Here is an 18,725-nt window from a genome sequence, read left to right on the forward strand (position 1 = left end):
GCTTCATTGGCTGGATGTTTAATATCTGCACAGCCTCAACTCCTTCTGGGTCTCTTATTGCTACGACAGGACTCTAAATTATTCATACCCCTGGCAGGTTTGGGTTGAAAGTGATCTATTGATATGACCAGCATGCACCAGTCGGATTCTACATGTCTTCCTGGTCCGACTCACCGATTGGCTGAATGGATGCAGTCTGCTTTCCAGAGTCCTGCTGGTTGCTTCCTTATTTGAGCAGCAGAGTTGATCTGTGAAGGGAGAAAAAGATTAGGGTGATGGGAAGGAGGCCTTCAAAACTCACAGACTTGGAACTGAAGATAAATCATAAAAATACCAGAAGAAATATAAAAAAATACATTTTATAACGGCTGACTACAAACATTTAAATGTCACCATGTGCCTGCAAAATGCATAATGCCACCCCTTTAATAACTGCATGGTTTCTCCTATGTTATAAACTTGTCCTTATTGTAAAATCTCATTCTTCTATTTTCTGTTTAAATTGCTGCTGACGGATCTGAATTTCCCTCAGTGGGACAATCGGTTTCTATCCTAACATTTAGCTCCTAAACTTTTGCCTGGCTCCATCCTCACATGACAGAAATACATTTCATGTTGCTACAGAAAGCAAACTATTGGACTTTTAGCTCCTAGTTCTTATTTTCTGGTAACTTTAACCCAAGATTTAACGAGAGCATGTGAACCACAGTTACAGTCACGCAACACTCCTGTTTTGTATACGGATGTCTGTAGTTTCCACTCTTTGCTTATGCAAATAGTTGATCAGTCTCACATTTCTTTCTTTCTTATCTTCTTCCTAGTTTGAGGTTATCACAATTCCAGAGAATCCAGAAAGCCTTTCCCATTACTTCAGCGTCCGCTGGTTCAGTCAATAAGCTCTTCAGCTTCAAAACATTTTGATTAAAAATGGGAAACAGCAAAAATTATGGATGTTTCCTGAAATCTTCATCTTGTAAGCACAAGAAAAGAAAAGCAATGTCTCCCATTCACTGTTAACGTTACAAAACTTTACTGGATGAAGGTCTGTGACTTTTCTGAACCTTTCAGGAAGAGATCGGTCCGATCTGATAGCAGATCACTCCAGGCATCCAAACACTGCTGACAGCTTAGAGTCATATGCAAATAGACTAGTGGAAAGCTCATAGTGCCTTCTGCTGATATTAGTTTTAACTCGAAAGAAAAACATTGGAGAGGCTTTCTATAAAACATAGTCATGCAAAACTTCGTCTACGTCCCATGATGACCTGGGAGATTTAGAGTAATGCTGACCCATTTTGGACCTAAAATCTGTTTCCTTTTTGGTTCTGTTGTCTGTTGAAACTATTTTAAACCCAAGCTTGCTTGTCCTGTCATCTTATTTGCATTGCTGAGCGGATCTGAGAGTTTTCCGGACACGGTTCATTAAGGACCGGTCTCTGTGGTGTCAGGATGAACTCCACGCTCCTCTCCTGCAGCTCCAACTCCTCAGTGGAGCAGCACATGTACCCCACAGTCTACTCTTTATTCTTTATCGTGGGGTTTCCAGCCAACTGCCTGTCTCTGTTTGTAGCCTGGAAGCTGGCGCTGCAGGGGAACAACATGGCGGTCTACCTGGTCAGCCTGTGTGTTTCGGACCTGCTCTACACGGTCACTCTGCCTGTTTGGATCGGGATGGCGCAGCGCTGGAACGTCTCTGATCAACTGTGCGGTGTGATGTATCTGATCATGTACAACAGCTTCTACGTTGGCTCGGGTCTGCTCTGCTGCATCTCTGTGGACCGCTACCTGGCCGTGGTCTACCCGCTGCACTTCCACTGGGTCAGAGAGGTCAGGGCCGCAGCTCTGCTGAGCGCTGCCGTCTGGCTCCTGGAGATTTTTCTTCACATTGTCTTGCTTCACCACATGGGGGCGTTGCAGTCATTCAACTTGTGCCACCAGCCGATGCCACTGACTTGGAAGGACGCCAATGTTGCCCTGGTTCGGGTGGTGGTCAGCTTCCTGTTTCCTCTGGTCGTCATGACGCTGTGCTTCCAGCAGATCATGCAGTCGCTCAGACAGAGCCGCTCCATCCTGGAGGAAGAGCGGCGGAAAGTCAGGCTGCTGCTGCTGCTGCTGCTGCTCACATACGTCGCCTCCTTCGTGCCCTACCAGACCGTCATGTTCCTGCGGGTCGTCCTAGAGCCGGGGGCCTGCGGCTGGGCCCGCAGCCTCAGAGACCCGTACCTGGTCACGGTCGCCATGACGACCCTGAACAGCACTCTGGATCCCATCATCTACTGTTTAATTAATGAGAGCGCCAAGAGAGAGATTTTGAGAGCGATAAACAGGAGAAGTTTCATCAATAGAGCGACACGGATCCAAGCAGTTTCCTGAATTCCTCTTCTGCTAACCTGCAGTTTTATATCAAATGATCATGTACAAAATTATTTAATTTAGCAAATATAAGCAATGTTGCTTTTTAATTCCACGGTAATTGCTCGATACGTGGACTGAAGTCAACTGAAGGGGGTGATTACTTTCTGTAAAGAAGGAAGTCATTAATGTTTGTGTAAAATGTTTTTACAGTGCTTTCTGAAAGGAAACCAACCTTTTAAAGGAAAGTCTCTAAAATCATGTCTGTATTTTTATTATTATTATTTATTAATCTGCCAAATAAATGGGAAGTGAATTTTATATTTTTGATAGTTTTATCTTGGTAAATACTTAACAGTTCAGATTCTTTAAGTGGCAGAACTGAAAAATTATTTACAGTTCTTTCTATTTATTTTCATCTGCACCAGACTTTTTGGCAATCTATAAACCTTCCATTGAGGAATGAATTCATTATTGGACTTTTGTTTAATTATTCAATATATAAAATAACTGAAGGATTAAATTGTTTTCTTTTAAAGTCAATAAGGTACGTTAATAAAGTTATGACAGGGAAGCGGTGCGTATTGTTTTTAACAGTTGGCTTCCTGTGTTTCAGCAGCAGGTCCTTCAGTCAGAACAGGATGAAACAACAAACTCTGATATTCTACAGATTCCTCTTGAAAGCTGGATGGTAGAAAAGAAAAGCACTTTGCACCAAGCTGATGACTGAATATTCTGAACAACAGATTGAAAACAAAAAATTTCTTTGTTGTTGAGCATAAAAATTGCTGTTCATTCAATAATATAGGCACAAGCCTTTTTTAATTGAACATGTTGCTCATGCAACTAATTGTGGTTATTTTATTACACATCCTGCAATGAACAATTTTAATCAAGTCTTAATAATTGTAACAAATTTTGACTTATAAAGATTAACGTCTTCCTAAAATGTCACAAAATAGTCAAAAACTGGAAATCATCAAAAGTCGCTTGTTCAAACATGTCCAGGTTAAAGTTCACCAACTTAACCTGCATGTAGTTTCTTTAGTCCACCTCAGAGTTCGGTGAAAACGTTTCCATCTGTTGCTCTGGAACAGGAAAATCCTCTCCAGCTTTCAGATTCTGACATTTTTATGACTCAGCTGCATGACATTAGCTTCCTGTTTTTTTATGCTGAGTAAAGAATTGGACTGTTATCCTGAGGATGCTCAGTTGATCACAAAACACATGTAAGCATCAGCATGTCTCTGTTGCTATGGTAGCCAAAACACAGACTTTACATCTCCTAATCCCAGGAATGGATGGACGGACGCGTACACTGCATAAAGAAAGAGTAAGAAATTTGTGCTTGGGTATTATATGCATTAGGAAAATAGATTAGGTTGTAAATCAGATTTCACACATTATGTATTCTACTGTCCCTCTTATGGAAATAATGGATTTAAATGAAGATAATGGAAGCAATATAACATGATCTCATTAAAATAAACCCAAGATCCAAGTATACTTTGTTTTTCTGTCATTACAGCCAATTAACCCTTTATAATGGCTGATTGGTTTATTTATTTGTTTACATGCTTGCCTGTCATAAACACTGAAGATCCTTTGTTATAAAGTCATTTCAGGAAAATTAATCAGGAAATGAGACGTGTTCAGATTAGACAGACACATTCTGTCTAATCAATCACTCTTTACAAAGTGATTGATCGTTCAGACTTCACTGTACTTTTGTAAGCATGAATGCTCAGGATATTCCTAAGAGGCTAAAAAATGCATTATGCATTATATAATGTCTTCACTTTCATTCAATAAAAGCAAAATTGAGTTGTGCAAAAATTATTGATGCTCTGGGGAGTTCTGTGTGTTCTGCACATTCCAGCCACTCTTCAGAGTCAGCCAGTGAATATTGACTCAGGGTGATGCCACCCAACAGAGCGTTTTGTTTTTACATTCCTGTGAAACGTCCTGGTCCCTGACTTGGCCTTTGGACAGTCTGTGATGTCAGACTCTCAGTTTCTGTGAGAAAAGTTGTCCTGTTTGCTTTATGATCCCTCTCAACTCTCTTCCTGGTAAACAGGATTTTCTTTTATGTTTGATCATCACAGTTGGTTGCAAAGGAGTACTGTACATGTTTTCATGATTTTACCCCACATTCTTAATCTGTTTAACCCACAAATTCATTTCCTGACAGAAGTAGCACTATCTAAAGTGACACAAACAGGCTCTCCAACTGTATAACATGCCAAGAAGTATTGTTACAAGAAATAAACATTACAGCCCACATTCAATGGACTGGTAGAAAAAAGGCAGTCATTATCCAGTAGGAGGAGAGGGGTGGGAATGAAGCAAATGTCTTCAGATGTCTGTTCAGCATCAGATGCTTCCTTAAACAAGCAAGTCCTTGTCAAACAGTAGTTAGAAACATCGGCGCTGCAGGAGAGTTGCTTCTTTTTTCATTGGGAGAAATTGGTCTGTCCACCTGAAGGTATGCAACAAATTTATACTTTGCTATTTTTTGCTTTTATTCATGAATGTTAAACATTCTGCAACATTTACTGCTTTGCAAAGCATGAGGATAATTAGAAAATTAACAGATATACAACAATCTCTCTTAAATTGTTTTGACTTCCTCAGCATGTCAGACTGTCCCTACTAATGTATTTATGTCAGTATACAGTCGACTGTTACAGTGCAGTACTAAAGGCTTAAACCACACACTGCCGTATCTTGGGTTGTTTTGGGTTTTTCTGGTTTTGTTCATGTGTTTTATGTTTGCCTGAGTTATTCTTATTTTGATTAGATCAGCTTCTGTTTCACTTTAGTTCAGCTCTTTGTTAGTTAGATTTGGTTTGTTTCCTGAGTTTAATTATTTTTTGTCCCAGTTAGATTTGTTTTTCCTGGCCCCTTGCTGGGGTTTACTCCCCCTGTGCCATCTCTCTCTCTCTCCCTCAGCCTGCTTTCTGTTCACCCCTCACTCCTGAAGCTCGTTTTCTAATTAGTACCGGTTCCAGAATTCAAACTCCCTGAATTTAACTACGTCCCTTTCATTAACTCACTGGATCCTCCCATTATACACAATATTATCTGCCCCCATTTTTCCCAACTATTAATCCTTGTGGTGTTTTTTATTAAACTTCCACCAACTACTCACAGCTTCAAGCTGCCTGCATTTGGGTCCAATCAACACCAAACATGATTGAAGGACCAATCAGACTTGCTTCTTGCTGCAGAACTAGCACTAGAATGGCTTGATTTAGTCCTTTCTGACGTATACCTATTTCGGCTTAGATAGTCCAACTGGCCTGAAGGATTTTATCTAGCAGGTGCTTTTGTTCAGTAAATAGGGCCATTACCTTAGAAGTACCCTGGTAATGGCCTCAACGCATCTCACAGTTGCACAATTGTTCCTTAGACTTAGACTTTGTTGTCATTTTCAATGCACAGGGTGTATACAGAACGAAATTTCGTTGCATACGGCTCAGGATAATGTTTGAGGCTCCAATGTTGTGAGTAAAATAAAATACAGTATAAAATATGAATATAAATCTAAATATAAAATATAAAGTGCAGGACTGACAGTGAAATAGAAGTTATTTAGCTCTGTACATGTGCAAGGTATAAAGTGGAGACCAGTTTTTGAGTGCAGTCCAGTTAAGAGTTCAGCAGTCTGATGGCAAGTAGGAAAAAGCTGTTTCGGAACCAGGTGGACCTGCACCGGATGCTGCAGAACCTCTTTCCAGAGGGCAGCAGGGAGAACAGTCCATGGTGGGGGTGTGAGGGGTCACTGATGATGTTTCGGCCTCAGGACACGCATCCTGCATCGATGGTTGACCTGACACTTCGCCCTTTTGCCTGAGCTGGGTGTGGAAGGTTGTTGCCGAAGCAGTTTCTCCTTGTGTGCCTTCTTCTCACTCACATGAGAGTTACCGAACTCTTTTGCAAGCTCAACCAGGAAGTCCACCCGTCTCTCCTGCACCCCAATGCATGCCTGATAAAGCACATGTGCATTCAGTGCTGCCATGTCAATCATGTTTGCCAGGTTTGCTGACCAGCTGTCACATAGTGATGGAACCTTGGCCACCCCCCGCAAGATTATGACTGAAATAAATGCCATTAGTTCTTGTGAACTAAATAGGTGAAGCAGTCACCTATTTATCCTCCACAGCACAAAAGGCTGCATGCAAATTTGCATGTGCTAAGTCTCCCAGATTTCTTTTGCTTACACTTTTTGCATGATTTTTTTGAGGTGGATCAACACAATTAATACCCTCTTAGCTTTATTTCAAAGAGAAACATTACTCATTTCTTTTAGAAAAACCTTTGCATATTTTTTGAAACAGATTGTATGTTTTGCAAACTCTATGTACATTTGGCAAAATGACCTGGATAATGCAGCACAACATCATGGATCAGCTGCAAAAGGTCACATCTCTCCAAAAACACTTCATGTATGCTTCAAAACTAAACTGACTAGTCGTAGGTATCATAGATACCCACCCCCAACATGGACTATTCACATTCCTACCTTCTGGCCTGACGGTCAACGACCACATGTACAATAGAACAATAGAAGAATAGAAGAATGGATGAATGGAGGCTAATTTGAGCCATCAGAGTCGTCAGGGTGGACTCAGGGTCTTTTGGCCCTGTTCAGCCAATATGGGAAGGACTCGAAAGCCGAGCCATCCTAGTGCTAGAGCAATTGAGAGAGAGCAAGTCATTCAGTAAGAACTCTGGCCAAGCCTTGTTCATCATGGCGGAGCATTGATGCCGGCGTCGGTTAATATGCTGCAGAAAGGAGTTCCTCAGCTCTATGTCCTGTGGTCAGTGGAGCTGTTGGAAGAGGCAGAGTGGGACCACCAAGCAACTTTAGCCAAGACATCCCACAAGCCACATGTCTCTGTTCCTCCAGCTAACCCATCCGCCCGCTGCAGACGCTTCCCCTGCTTCTCCAGGGAGTCTGGTTGACACTCCCTCAGCTTCTCCAGAAGACCAGGCTTTCGCTTTCACTGCTCCTCGTCCTCTTTGCCACCACCTCTATCACTCTCAGTTAGCCCCACGCCTCAGAACTCAAAAGCTTTTAAAAGCCTCGCCAAAGACTTGCAGCAGCTCTGTCGTCTGCAGCGCACTTATCGGCATCAATCCCTCCATCACCAGTAGAGCCACTTCATGGGTCCCAGGCCGCAGAGCTTCTATATGGGTTGTCTCCAGGTCCTGAGTCTTGTTGTGAGTTAAAGTCAGCCGAGCTGCCACCACCCAGTCGTCCCCCAGCAAGATCCTTTAGTTTCCAGCCTCCAGAGATTCAGCGGCTCTGCTGCCAGTGACAAGCCTCCAGACTGTGGACACCTTCATTGCAGATAGTCATTCTCCAGATCTTCTTGTTGGCCTTCTCTGAACCACTTCATGGTTCAAATCTTGTTTGTAACTTGTGACTCCATTAGCCTACCTCTTGGTCATCCTCCATGAACATGTGTTTGTAGTTTGTTTTGTTTCTGGCCCTCCTTCTCAGGTCCAGCCTGGCCTGGTTTGTTTTCTGTTTCTAGACTTCAACCAGGTCTGGTATCCGCCTTGGGACGGGGTGATGTCAGGATCTTTGTTTTTGGGGGGTTTGTGGGCGTGTAGTTTTATTCTGTGATTAAATCAGCCTAGTTTTTGTTTTGCCTTAGTTCTGTACAGTCTTGGTTATTTTAGATTAAGTTTGTAATTTATTTCCTGTGCTCAGTTTTTGTCAGTTACATTTGTCTTCTTTGCTCCCTTGTTCTCTATAAAACACCAAAAGGAGAGGGTGAGACCGTCATTAAATGCTTACGCAATGTGAGATCAAAATATTTTAATCATCCACTCATTGATGATTTTTGTACACATTTATCCGTCAAATCAGCAGCCCATCACAGGACAAACAATCATGCACACACTTCCTCCTCAGGGCAAACTAGAGTGACCCCTCTTTCACTGGGACCTCTAGCTTGGATTCAAACCACAGATCTTCTTGCTGCAAGGCATTAGTGCAATCAACTGCTACACCCACTAGCAACATAAAGATTTTAAAGGTTGGGGAAGTGTTCTTCTGTTTATTGGATGAACTTTTGGCTAAATGGGAACATATTTTCACCAGTTAAACATTTTATTATTCATTATATTATTTACATCACAGTTGATGTTTTTATAAAGTCTGAAAAATAAATCTAACTTCACATTGTTTAACGTTTTCTTTTGTTCCTTTTGCTTGCATCTTTCTTCAGAATGGTGGCTAACTTCAGCTCCATGGTTGAAGAACCAAACCAGACAAATTCTAATAATTGCTCACTTGAACCCAACAACTGGACCTTCACTTATGTCCCAGCGTACATCCTGTCCATCTCTGTTCTGGGAATTGTTTTGAACATCTTTGTGCTGATGGTCTTCATCCTCCATAAGAATCCCTGCACCGTGTCTGAGATCTACCTGAGCAACCTGGCTGCTGCCGACCTGTTCCTGGTCTCCTTCCTGCCCTTCTGGGCCGTCAACGCTTGGAATAAGTTTGACTGGATTTTTGGTCTTGCCATGTGCAAAATCGTAAAAATGAGCATCCTGATGAACGTCTATTGCAGCATCTACTTCCTGGTTCTGATTAGCATTGATCGTTATTTGGCCGTGGTCCATCCACTGTTCCATGGGGGAATGCGTCGCCCAAAATTTGCTAAAATTAGTTGTGTTGTGGTTTGGATTCTGGGATTAATTCTCAGTGTTCCGAGACTTATCAACATAGAATTGGCACCTGACAGAAATATTACTACTTGTAGTGAACCTAATCAAGTTATATCGGAGTGGATGATTTTGGTGTTAGGGTTTTTTATTCCCATTTCCATCATTTTGTTTTGCACTGTCAACATCCTCAAAGCTCTGAGAAACAGATCTATCCAAAGAGTAAATGCAAAAAAAAATGATCACAAGGCCAACACTTTGGTGCTGGCCGTCCTGCTGGCGTTCCTGATCTGTTGGGTCCCGTTCCATCTTTGTAGGATCCCATCCAATCTCCAATATGCCTATATCCTGACAGGCTGTATGCATAAGAAAATCCTGTACTATTGTGGGCAGATCTTCACCTACTTGGCGTTCTTCAACAGCGTTCTCAACCCCATCCTCTACGTCATTGTCGGAAGAAACTTCAGAGACAAACTGAAGGAACTCTTCAAGCAGTGGGACCAAAAACGCAGTGCAACCATCAGCCTAACAGCTACAAGTACAAGGTTTCTACGAAGTGTTAAATCCCAACAGATTATCAACTAGAATATGAGTTTACTTTTTTTTTCCATTTACTTAGAGAAGAGACAACTAAAAACTAAACTTGTTAACTGAAGGAATGATTACCAATTGTAATCTGTGTGGAAGGTAACATCAAACCAAGGCATGTCACTCAGTGACCCACAGATTGATCCTTTTCACGTCTACAGGTCCAGTTTCAGAGTTGTCTTTATGAGCTGATGTACAGACAGTGAGACCATAAGGCCAACAGTTCTGCAGAGAAATTAAAAAAAGAAAGGAAAAAAATATGATCTTGTTTCTGTAAAAGCTTTAACTTTTACAAGCCAAGGTATACTTAGTCATATGTTTGTGATGTTATGAATATATCAGTATTAGAGTCAGTATTAGTCTAAGACTAAGGGTATTATTATTTACCAGTTCAGTTCTGTGTTTTTCTTTGCTCTGGTTATTTGTTAACACATCTTTGCATGAAGTGAGATAGAAAATCATTTATTCTACCACACCCAGTTTTATTTTAAGTGCTTTCAGAATAATTCAATATCAACTCTGTTACATAATTAAACAGCATTACCGCATGTTGTATATCACTGAAATAATGGACTGAATCAGGATAATGGAAGCAATCTATAGATGGAAACAGACTTTGGATTGCATTGTAAAGGCTCCATATATTCTGCTCTGTTACAGGGTTTCTTGTCATGTAGCTTCAGAAATATAAACTGGTAATCCAAGACTTATTAACTTTACCTCCATGCAATGTGCCAACATTAGTACAGTTAGCTCAGGAAACCCAGAATTTATTCTGCTGATGTATTTAAATGTCTTCCAAGCTGTTTTTCTGTCTTAACTTTCTGCAGTTTGACTCAGTCACACTGCTGGAGAGCAACACCTTGGCAAGGATGGGTGCAAACAGCTGATTCTCACATTTAGCTGGACCATCGATGAGTGTTCTGTTTAACTGCCTTATTATGGTTCTGGAAGCATTGTTCTTTATTTTGGTTTAAGACAGGAATGCCCAAGTTCGGTCCAGGAGAGCCTCACTGCTGCAGCTTTTGGACACATCCCTGCTTCAACACGCCTTAATCAAAAGAGTGGCTATCAGGCCAGACAGGAAGGACTGACGAAGGAGTTCAGCCCTTTGATTCAGGCGTGTTGGATCAGAGGTGCATCTAGAAGTTTCAGTAAAGTAGCATCTTATCTTATGATTTTGTTAATCTGATGTTCATGTCATGGGATGTTTTCATTGCAATGCTTAATCCAAATGAACTAGTGTGAGCTCCACGGCCGACGTCAGCTGTCCTGGAGATCCAGACAGAAACACGTCAGCCTCATGTGTTTATGATTCTTTGTTCTTCGTATTAAAATGATGTTCACTCTGTCACAGCTTAACTCGACTTTTACTCTGACCTGTTTGAGTGTCTTATATTGTAAGCTCTCATATCATGTGCATGTTATTAATAAACTTGACAGTGATTTTCACCTTAACAGAGTTTGGAAAGGTTTTTCCATAACACCCCAACTAGACTTCACCAGCCCTGCTCTAAGGGGTTGTGATGTGATGTTCTTCACTGATACAGACGTCTTTCACAAGTTCATCATTATAATTTTCAGATATTAATTCTGATTAAATATGCAAGCAGGTCTGATTATTGACCTGCAAATACGACTAATAAATACTATCTCTCTGATGACTGAAGTATCTCAAAAAGCAACATATCATCTAAAAGAAATAAACAATAATAGACAAAGTTATTGGCATCTATCAGGCTGGAAAGGGTTGCAAAAGTCTTTCTAAGGCTTCGGGACTCCAGAGTGAGAGTCATCATCCACACATGGAGGAAACATGGAGCAGTGGAGAACCGTCGCAGGAGAGGCTGGTCAACCACCACTACCACATCTAAACCTCTGCAGGCCTCACTGCCTCGGTTAAGGTCAGAGTTCATGAATCAACAATAAGGTGCTTCCTCCACATGCCTGAGAACCAATGGCACCCTCTCTTCACTCAGATCTTCAGCATGTTTTCTCTTAGAATCGGTTCGACTGGGAACTCAAACTTCAACATCTGCTCCACCTCCAGCTGCTGTGGTTCTCTCTCTCTCTGCTATGAGTCAAACCAACCTGTTCCCCTCCTGGCCTGTGGGGGCGCTCCATCAAGAACCACTGAAGGAAACGACACAAAAGCCTCTGAAGACACTGAGAGCAACTTCCTTCTTCACCAGATGGAAACAGAAATGGAGTGGTGTCCGATTTTAACGGTTGGAGGATTTTTCTTTAATCTTTGGCAAAAGACCACAAGACAATGCTAGACTAGCATATTTATTTTGGTTGCATTTACCCAGAATGCCTTGTGCTGTAGTAAAATTCATGCTTTTGAAGCGGTATCCATTCTCCTTGGTGTTCACTTTTGCATTGGAACTGCACCAGAGTTCACTTCAACAGAACCCAGACTAAGATTTGTTTTTTGGTCTGGATCAGAGTTTAATTACACATTCACACTTCCCCAAACGAACCGCACTTTCTGGAAAATGGACTAGAGTTAGACTACAGGACACTTAACAGGCCTGGTGGGAATTAACCGTTATTCTCTGGTGGTTCACACTCTTCACTAGCACATTAACAGAAATACTTATATTGTTAACGCTATTCTTTCTGTAACATATAATAAAAAAGACCTTATTTCTTCAATTTACAGCAGACATGAAGTCAAGTAAGCAAATCTATTTCAGAGTCTTCCTGGGCCTCCATCCTGACTCTGTGAGCTAAACTTTTTCTCATCCAATCCAAACTGGAGCATAGAGTCCTCTGTGTCCTGATGTCAGCCTCTACTGTGTGAGACACAAATATACTGAAGCGTTTCTCAGTCACATGATTTGGTTTTGCTCATGTCTGAATAAATACTGTGGAAATTTTTCAGATTTGATCATGTTTGTTGGATACACTCCTGAGCCACTGATTGCCCTGTTGCTGAATCAGAGGGAGTGGTGACTGTAAATAAAAACCAACAGCATGTTCTGCCTTTCCTCCTGCCCAGATGAGCCGTTCTGCTCTGGTGGAGGGAAACGTCTCCACCTCCTCTGTGGTGGCTGACACCATGGTGTTTACAATTCTCAAAATAATTTCCCTGCTGGGATGAATAAAGTAATTCTTCTTCTTCTTCTTCTTACAACCTGAGAAAATCAGATTCTCACTCTAGCAGAAACAGGGTCAATTTGGGAAGGTTTGAGGAAATTTCCTGAAACTATTATATACATACATATACTGTACATACAGTGTATATATATATATATATATATATATATATATATATATATATATAGGCAGAAAAAACTGCAGAGAGAGAGAGAGATGCATTAACTCAATCTGTTAATGTCTTCATTAGTGGTGGGGTCTGATTAAAATTTAATTGAATTAACTTCAGGGTCTGTAATTATTAATTGACAATTTAACTAAAAATAATATAATATTGACAAAAAAGCAACAGTTTAAATGGAAGTCTACTTTTTGCTGTTAAATTGTTGAATGAATAGACAGCTGAGCTCAACAACAAAAATATTTATAGTTTTTAATCTGTTGTTTAATCATTAGAAATTCATCTTCTTAAAGTTTCAAAAAGCTCTGATCATTCATTGAGTTTATTTAGAAATGTGGACCTTGGATGAAGACATTCCTGTTCTGGAGCTGACACACCTTAACGTCTGACCTCATGGCATGTTCAGGTTAAGTCATTATTTTTATACTTTTTCTTTATTTTATATCAAAGTTGTTTGTTGCAGGAACTTTTTTAACCCAAATAAGACGTAGTCATTTTCTCTCAAAGATATTTCTCTCAAGGATATTTCTTTATGTTTTTTTCTGCAGATTAAGGAACACATCTTCCAAGAGTTTTTATAAGTATAGTGGGAATATTTAATCTTTCCCCTTTCCCAGCACTTAAGACTACATAAATGATCTCAAGAGAATTCCTGAAATAAATCTGCACATATTGTGTTTTGTAAACATTGCATGCTTTACTTGGCGAGCTGTTACTGACCTGGCAGCCTGTCAGCTTCTAAATGTTAACATTTTGCGGCAGAACTGTAAACAGCTGCAAGCCTCAGCAGCACTATGTATATTATTCCCTTCTCACCCACCGCGGGTGGTTCTTATCCTCTGAGCTCAGGTCCTCTACCAGAGGCCTGGGAGCTTGAGGGTTCTGCGCAGTATCTTGACTGTGCCAAGGACTGCACATTTCTGGACTGAGATGTCTGATGTTGTTCCTGGGATCTGTTGTAGCCATTGGTCCAGTTTGGGGGTGACTGCCCCGAGGGCCCCGATGACCACAGGCAACACTGTGGTCTTCACCTTCCAGGCCCTCTCCAGTTCCTCCCTGAGGCCCTGGTATTTCTCTAGTTTCTCCTGCTCCTTTTTCCTGATGTTGCAGTCGCTTGGTATTGCTACATCTACCACAACGGCTTTCCTCTGTTGTTTATCCACTACGACAATGTCTGGTTGGTTCGCCATTACCATTATATATATATATATATATATATATATATATATCATACGGTAGACTGCATTTCAGTAGACACTGAATAAGCAAAGTAAGTCACATGTTACCTGGCAACCTTGGATGTGCTGAGGGTAAATGGTTATTTTGTCCTCTCAACGTTTGACGCTGTGATACAGAAAAGATGAAACACACGTTGAACTTCCATTAACATCTAACAGGAAGGTTTATTCTTCTTCTCTATAATGAACATTCTCCATATTCAGTAATTCATATCAAATATGAAGTACTGTTTTTTCAAACCTTTTGTACTGTATTTCTAACAATCAAAATAAAATTATATGAATTTGATTTAACTATTAATAGCTTTTACAACTTTTCTACACAAATAAAATATATTTTAATATTTAAACATCTTAGCTTTTAACTGTATTGTTTTACTGAATAATAGTAAAACAAAAAACTACAAAACTGAAAAAGGTGTAATGCTCCTTTAATGCTGCGCCTCTTTACTAAGCTTTACACATAAACAGCCATTAGTTATGAATGTCGTAACAATATGGTTCCGATGGTTTTTGCAATAACCCATAAAGAAATCTCCATTTTACAGATAAAGAGATTAAAATCCTTTACCTGAAAATTGTTTCGAAATGTATAAAATCCAACCAGTTCAAGGTGAATCCAGCAGTCCTTCAGCTGTTTCTCAGCTAGCTCAGCACAGCTACACAGGCCGCTAGCATTAGCATAAATTAGCCTCCGGAATTATGTCCCGTTTTCTACACAACACTCATCATAAACTGGATAACGTGACTCACTAGTTGACTCCCGATTCAATAACCTCTTCAACTCCTAAAGATAATCAATATTTATGCATCAAGATATATTTTTACTGACCTGTGATACAGAAAAGATGAGACACACGTTGAGCTTCTATTAGCATCTAACAGGAAGGTTTATTCTTCTTCTGTGTGCACAACCTTCTCTATGCCACCAATGCGACAGACGCCCCCCAGCGGTTGTATGTGGAATCGCGCTGAATAGCTGAAATAACACTAAATAACTTATTACAATGAGAAACTTAAGGTAAAAAAATTATGTTGGGATGCCTGATTTTATTCTCAGTGTTTTCACATATATGTAACTTGTCTGTTTTTCACGGGTCTACACACACAAGTTAATTGCGAAAATAGATAACTCTTCACAAATTATTGTGTGCATATTTTTTAATGAAAAATTGAGTGGAAGGAAAAGTTATGGTAGAAAAAAAGTGCACAAAAAGCAGATAAAAACTCAACAAGAAGTTTTTGCAGCAAAGACAGATTCATAACGTCTGACCTTCAGCTGGACTTCAGGAACGAAACACATACAGACGGATCCGGGAAACGCCTGCAGCTGATCCATTCCTTGTTCTAAACTCCTCCTGAATCAGAGATTGAGAGGAAAACAAATGGAGTGCTAAGATGGTCCAAAGTCCTTCTGAAAAGTGGATTTTGGACAGATTAGGAATGATTTATTACCAGTTTGATAAACACCACTTGGGATTTGATCTGATACTAAAACCAATTTTTTTTTCTTACTAAGTTTAGCTGCAGTTGTTATTAAAGCATCTAGACTTCCTGAACAGAACCACAGGCTGATGTCCTCCATCAGCCTGTGCATGCCATGTTCAATGCATGCCACCCTGCATTGAAGCAGTAATTCATGCAAAAGGAGCCCAGACCAAGTAAAGTACAACATAGACAGACCCACATTTCTGTATTAAATTTAATGTTGTTTATATAACATTCTAATCTTCTCATTGTTTTCATTTCATTTTGGAGAAATAAAGTGGACAACCTAAAAACTCTGCATGCATGTTCTCCCGCTTGGCCACATGGGGGCGCTGTTATCCTTCACATAATGTAATCAGCACATGTCCATCCTTCATGAACACTGAAGTCCTGCAACATGTTTCAGGCAGTTCCATGTTTTTAATGAGGAGCAAAGAGAAACTTTTACCAATTATATTTAAAAACTAAACTAAACTCAGAGATCTGGGTGTTGTTTCTGTGGAGGACAGAAAATTACATCAGAATTATGTTTTAAAGGTAAATGGGCTTTTATTTTAAACAGGGACATGTAGAGCTGATACGTGCAACATGGAGACATGGCATTAATAACCAACAGGCAGTCATGATCATCACCAACGTAACGATGCAATAAACATGAAGCCTCTCACTCTGTGTGCAGATTAAAACTGGCCTCTGTTAGTTTTTCTCCTGATTGCTCGTTTGGAAGCAGACTGATGAAGAGACATGAAGCTGGCCTAATCTACGCTGCAGGTATGTGGACGGAGTTCAGGAGAAAACTGTAAGTGATCAGCTTAGAGTTTTAAACCTGAAAAAAAACCCTGAACTTAATTCGTTAGAAATAGTATTTTATTTATTTCATACAAGTTATTGTCCAGAACTAATGTTTGATGAGTCTCCTCCGGACGGGTCGGGTGTAGATCCTTTCACCCAGAATAGCAGCTCAGAAATGTTGGAAATGTTTCATTTCATCCAGAAGTTCAATGCTTCACTTACAAAAATGCAATAACTCTCTTTGTGGGGGTCTGATGAATTAATTAAATTGAACTTGTGTAGTTTAACTCAGAAACAAACACATTATGGTATGTGATGCACAAAATGATGGAACAGATACATGCTATAAAGTTTCCAGAGAAATGCAGCTGTGAACAGCTACATGTTGACCGAACTGTCGGAGTTCAGACAAAATTCCCCTTTTGATTGAACTTTAAATCCTTTTGGGAAAAGTTAGTTCTGAGAATTTTGATAGTTTGGCTCCAACATGGTTTTGGCATGTTGCCTCTAAATAATTTCTCTCTGAAACGTTTGGACAAACAGGAAACACTGACCAGAGGATGTGACAGATGTGGGCTTTTCTCATTTTAAACACATTGGACCTTATTAAGTACATTAAAATATCATCACAAAGTGAATTGATTTGAGAAATTAGTTGTAAATTGGCAATATCCAAATAAACTGAATGGAATTGAGAGGAAGAAGCTGGAAGAAACATCTGGCTCTACACCTGCAGAAAGAGAGAAAATATCTGAATGTGTTTAGATGTGAAATAGTAACAAATCTTACCTTTATGTCACCAAACTATCTTATTTAAAAAAAACATAAGAAATTAAGAAACAGATTTGTCAAAGTAAAACACCTGTGACAGAACTTTAATATTTCTAAATATTAATGGTAAGTCTGGCACACAGTGAACTCAGTAAATGTTATGTCAGTAAATAAGTTTTCCATCAGTGAGCTGTTAGTTTCTCCTCCTCCTGTTTTCCACCAGAGGTTGGCGTTAAAACCTGCGATCTGCCATGGAGAACCAGACTGGCGGCCATTGCTTCAGGGTGTTTCCCGGTGGAAACGCCCCTCGGCAGGAAACTCTTCCTCCTCTACTACCTGACCGTCATCATCATCTCCATCCCTGCGAACGCCTTCTCCCTGTACGTGTCGCGTCAGCACATCAGGCAGAAGAACGACCTTGGCGTTTACCTCTTCCATCTGGCCTTGACTGACCTGACCTTCACCTTTGGCCTCTCCCTGTGGATGGACTTTCTGTGGAGAGGCGTCTGGACCCACGGAGGCTACGTCTGTTTGGTCTCCATCTACTCGCTCCACACCAACTTCTACACCAGTGAGGCTCTCCTCTGCTGCATCGCTGTGAGCCGCTACCTGGCGGTGGTTCATCCGCTCAGGTTCGCCTGGACGAGGAAGGTCAGCACCGCCGCCGTGACCTCCGTCACCGTTTGGGTGTTGGTGATGGGCTTCAATGTGTGCACCATAACCTGGCAGGACTCCTACTATGAAAACAACATGATTTCTTTGTGCTACGTCTTCCTCCCGCTGTCGCAGACCATGGCTAATGCTAGCATCGCTCGCTTCTTCCTGGGCTTCCTGGTTCCGGTTCTCATCGCCTTTTTCTCCACCTGGAGAACACACCTGGCAGTGAAAGCCAACAGAGCCACGATGGACGAAGAACAGCTGCGGATCTCCAAGCTGCTGACGATGGTTCTTCTCTGCCTGTTGGTCTGTTTCGGACCGATCCATGTTGCTTTCATGGTCCGCATGCTGTTGGATGGCTGCGAGGGTTTTAAATGGTTCCTCTGTATTTACAAGGTTAGCACTGCTATATCGACCATGAACTGCCTGGCAGACCCTCTGCTCTACTGCTTCATCACCAGAACAGGGCAGGAAAACATCCAACAGGTTCTGCTTTTCTTCTTGAGGAAGCAGAAAAGGACGGAAGGGATAAACTGTATAAGTTAAAGAGGAAAAGTTTTTGCAGAATCAGCTGGTTTTAATTCAGCTGCCCAGTGATTTCAGAGTTTAAGCTGAACATAAACCTCCTTTAGACATGAGTTGATATTAAATTCCTCCTGAATGATGAAGTGTTTCATCCTGTCTCTACAGTCAGACATCCTGAGGCAGAAACTCATTTTTCTATCCGCGATCTCGTTCTTTTAATTACTAAAAAGCTCAAGACCATCAGGTTCTTAGGTCGGAGGAAACTTGACAGTCTGGGTCTGGTTTTCTGGTTCCAGGGTCGGTGGCTTGTACAGGATGAGAGAAACTGCAGCAGCATCCTGCAGTTA

The 18,725-nt window shown here is 40.9% G+C and overlaps 3 protein-coding genes and 1 long non-coding RNA gene across 4 annotated transcripts in view; 3 read left to right on the forward strand and 1 right to left on the reverse strand.

The window, feature by feature from the left end:
• Nucleotides 1-15,029, reverse strand: part of LOC114134325 (uncharacterized) — a 42,415-nt gene extending 27,386 nt beyond the window's left edge. Inside the window, exons 1-3 of the long non-coding RNA XR_003593370.1 lie at nucleotides 14,717-15,029; nucleotides 14,194-14,251; nucleotides 175-248 (exon numbers count right to left, since the gene is read on the reverse strand). This is a non-coding gene — a long non-coding RNA (uncharacterized LOC114134325). The remainder of the gene's footprint in view (nucleotides 1-174; nucleotides 249-14,193; nucleotides 14,252-14,716) is intronic.
• LOC114134324 (ovarian cancer G-protein coupled receptor 1-like) lies at nucleotides 1,098-2,504 on the forward strand. The gene has a single exon (XM_028000848.1). It carries the CDS (start codon nucleotides 1,450-1,452, stop codon nucleotides 2,371-2,373), a length of 924 nt encoding a protein of 307 aa, XP_027856649.1. The 5' UTR covers nucleotides 1,098-1,449; the 3' UTR covers nucleotides 2,374-2,504.
• LOC114134322 (B2 bradykinin receptor-like) lies at nucleotides 4,279-11,082 on the forward strand. The gene is made up of 2 exons (XM_028000847.1): nucleotides 4,279-4,837; nucleotides 8,595-11,082. The coding sequence occupies exon 2, from the start codon at nucleotides 8,596-8,598 to the stop codon at nucleotides 9,619-9,621; it is 1,026 nt and encodes a 341-aa protein (XP_027856648.1). The 5' UTR covers nucleotides 4,279-4,837; nucleotide 8,595; the 3' UTR covers nucleotides 9,622-11,082.
• Nucleotides 15,030-16,367: 1,338 nt separating the features above from the next.
• Nucleotides 16,368-18,399, forward strand: gpr65 (G protein-coupled receptor 65). Its single transcript, XM_028001081.1, has 2 exons — nucleotides 16,368-16,404; nucleotides 17,420-18,399. Exons 1-2 carry the CDS (start codon nucleotides 16,368-16,370, stop codon nucleotides 18,397-18,399), a joined length of 1,017 nt encoding a protein of 338 aa, XP_027856882.1.
• Nucleotides 18,400-18,725: the final 326 nt, after the last annotated feature.

The sequence above is a fragment of the Xiphophorus couchianus genome, chromosome 19, assembly GCF_001444195.1.
Source record: "Xiphophorus couchianus chromosome 19, X_couchianus-1.0, whole genome shotgun sequence".
Lineage (NCBI taxonomy): Eukaryota > Metazoa > Chordata > Actinopteri > Cyprinodontiformes > Poeciliidae > Xiphophorus > Xiphophorus couchianus.

What these genes read in the sequence shown, in the direction of transcription:
- LOC114134324 (XM_028000848.1), top strand. Translation starts at nt 1,450, where the DNA reads ATGAACTCCACGCTCCTCTCCTGCAGCTCCAACTCCTCAGTGGAGCAG.
- LOC114134322 (XM_028000847.1), top strand. Translation starts at nt 8,596, where the DNA reads ATGGTGGCTAACTTCAGCTCCATGGTTGAAGAACCAAACCAGACAAAT.
- gpr65 (XM_028001081.1), top strand. Translation starts at nt 16,368, where the DNA reads ATGAAGAGACATGAAGCTGGCCTAATCTACGCTGCAG. An exon ending in TGGCCTAATCTACGCTGCAG is followed by an intron (nt 16,405 to 17,419) that starts GTATGTGGACGG and finishes GTTTTCCACCAG; the next exon opens with AGGTTGGCGTTAAAACCTGC.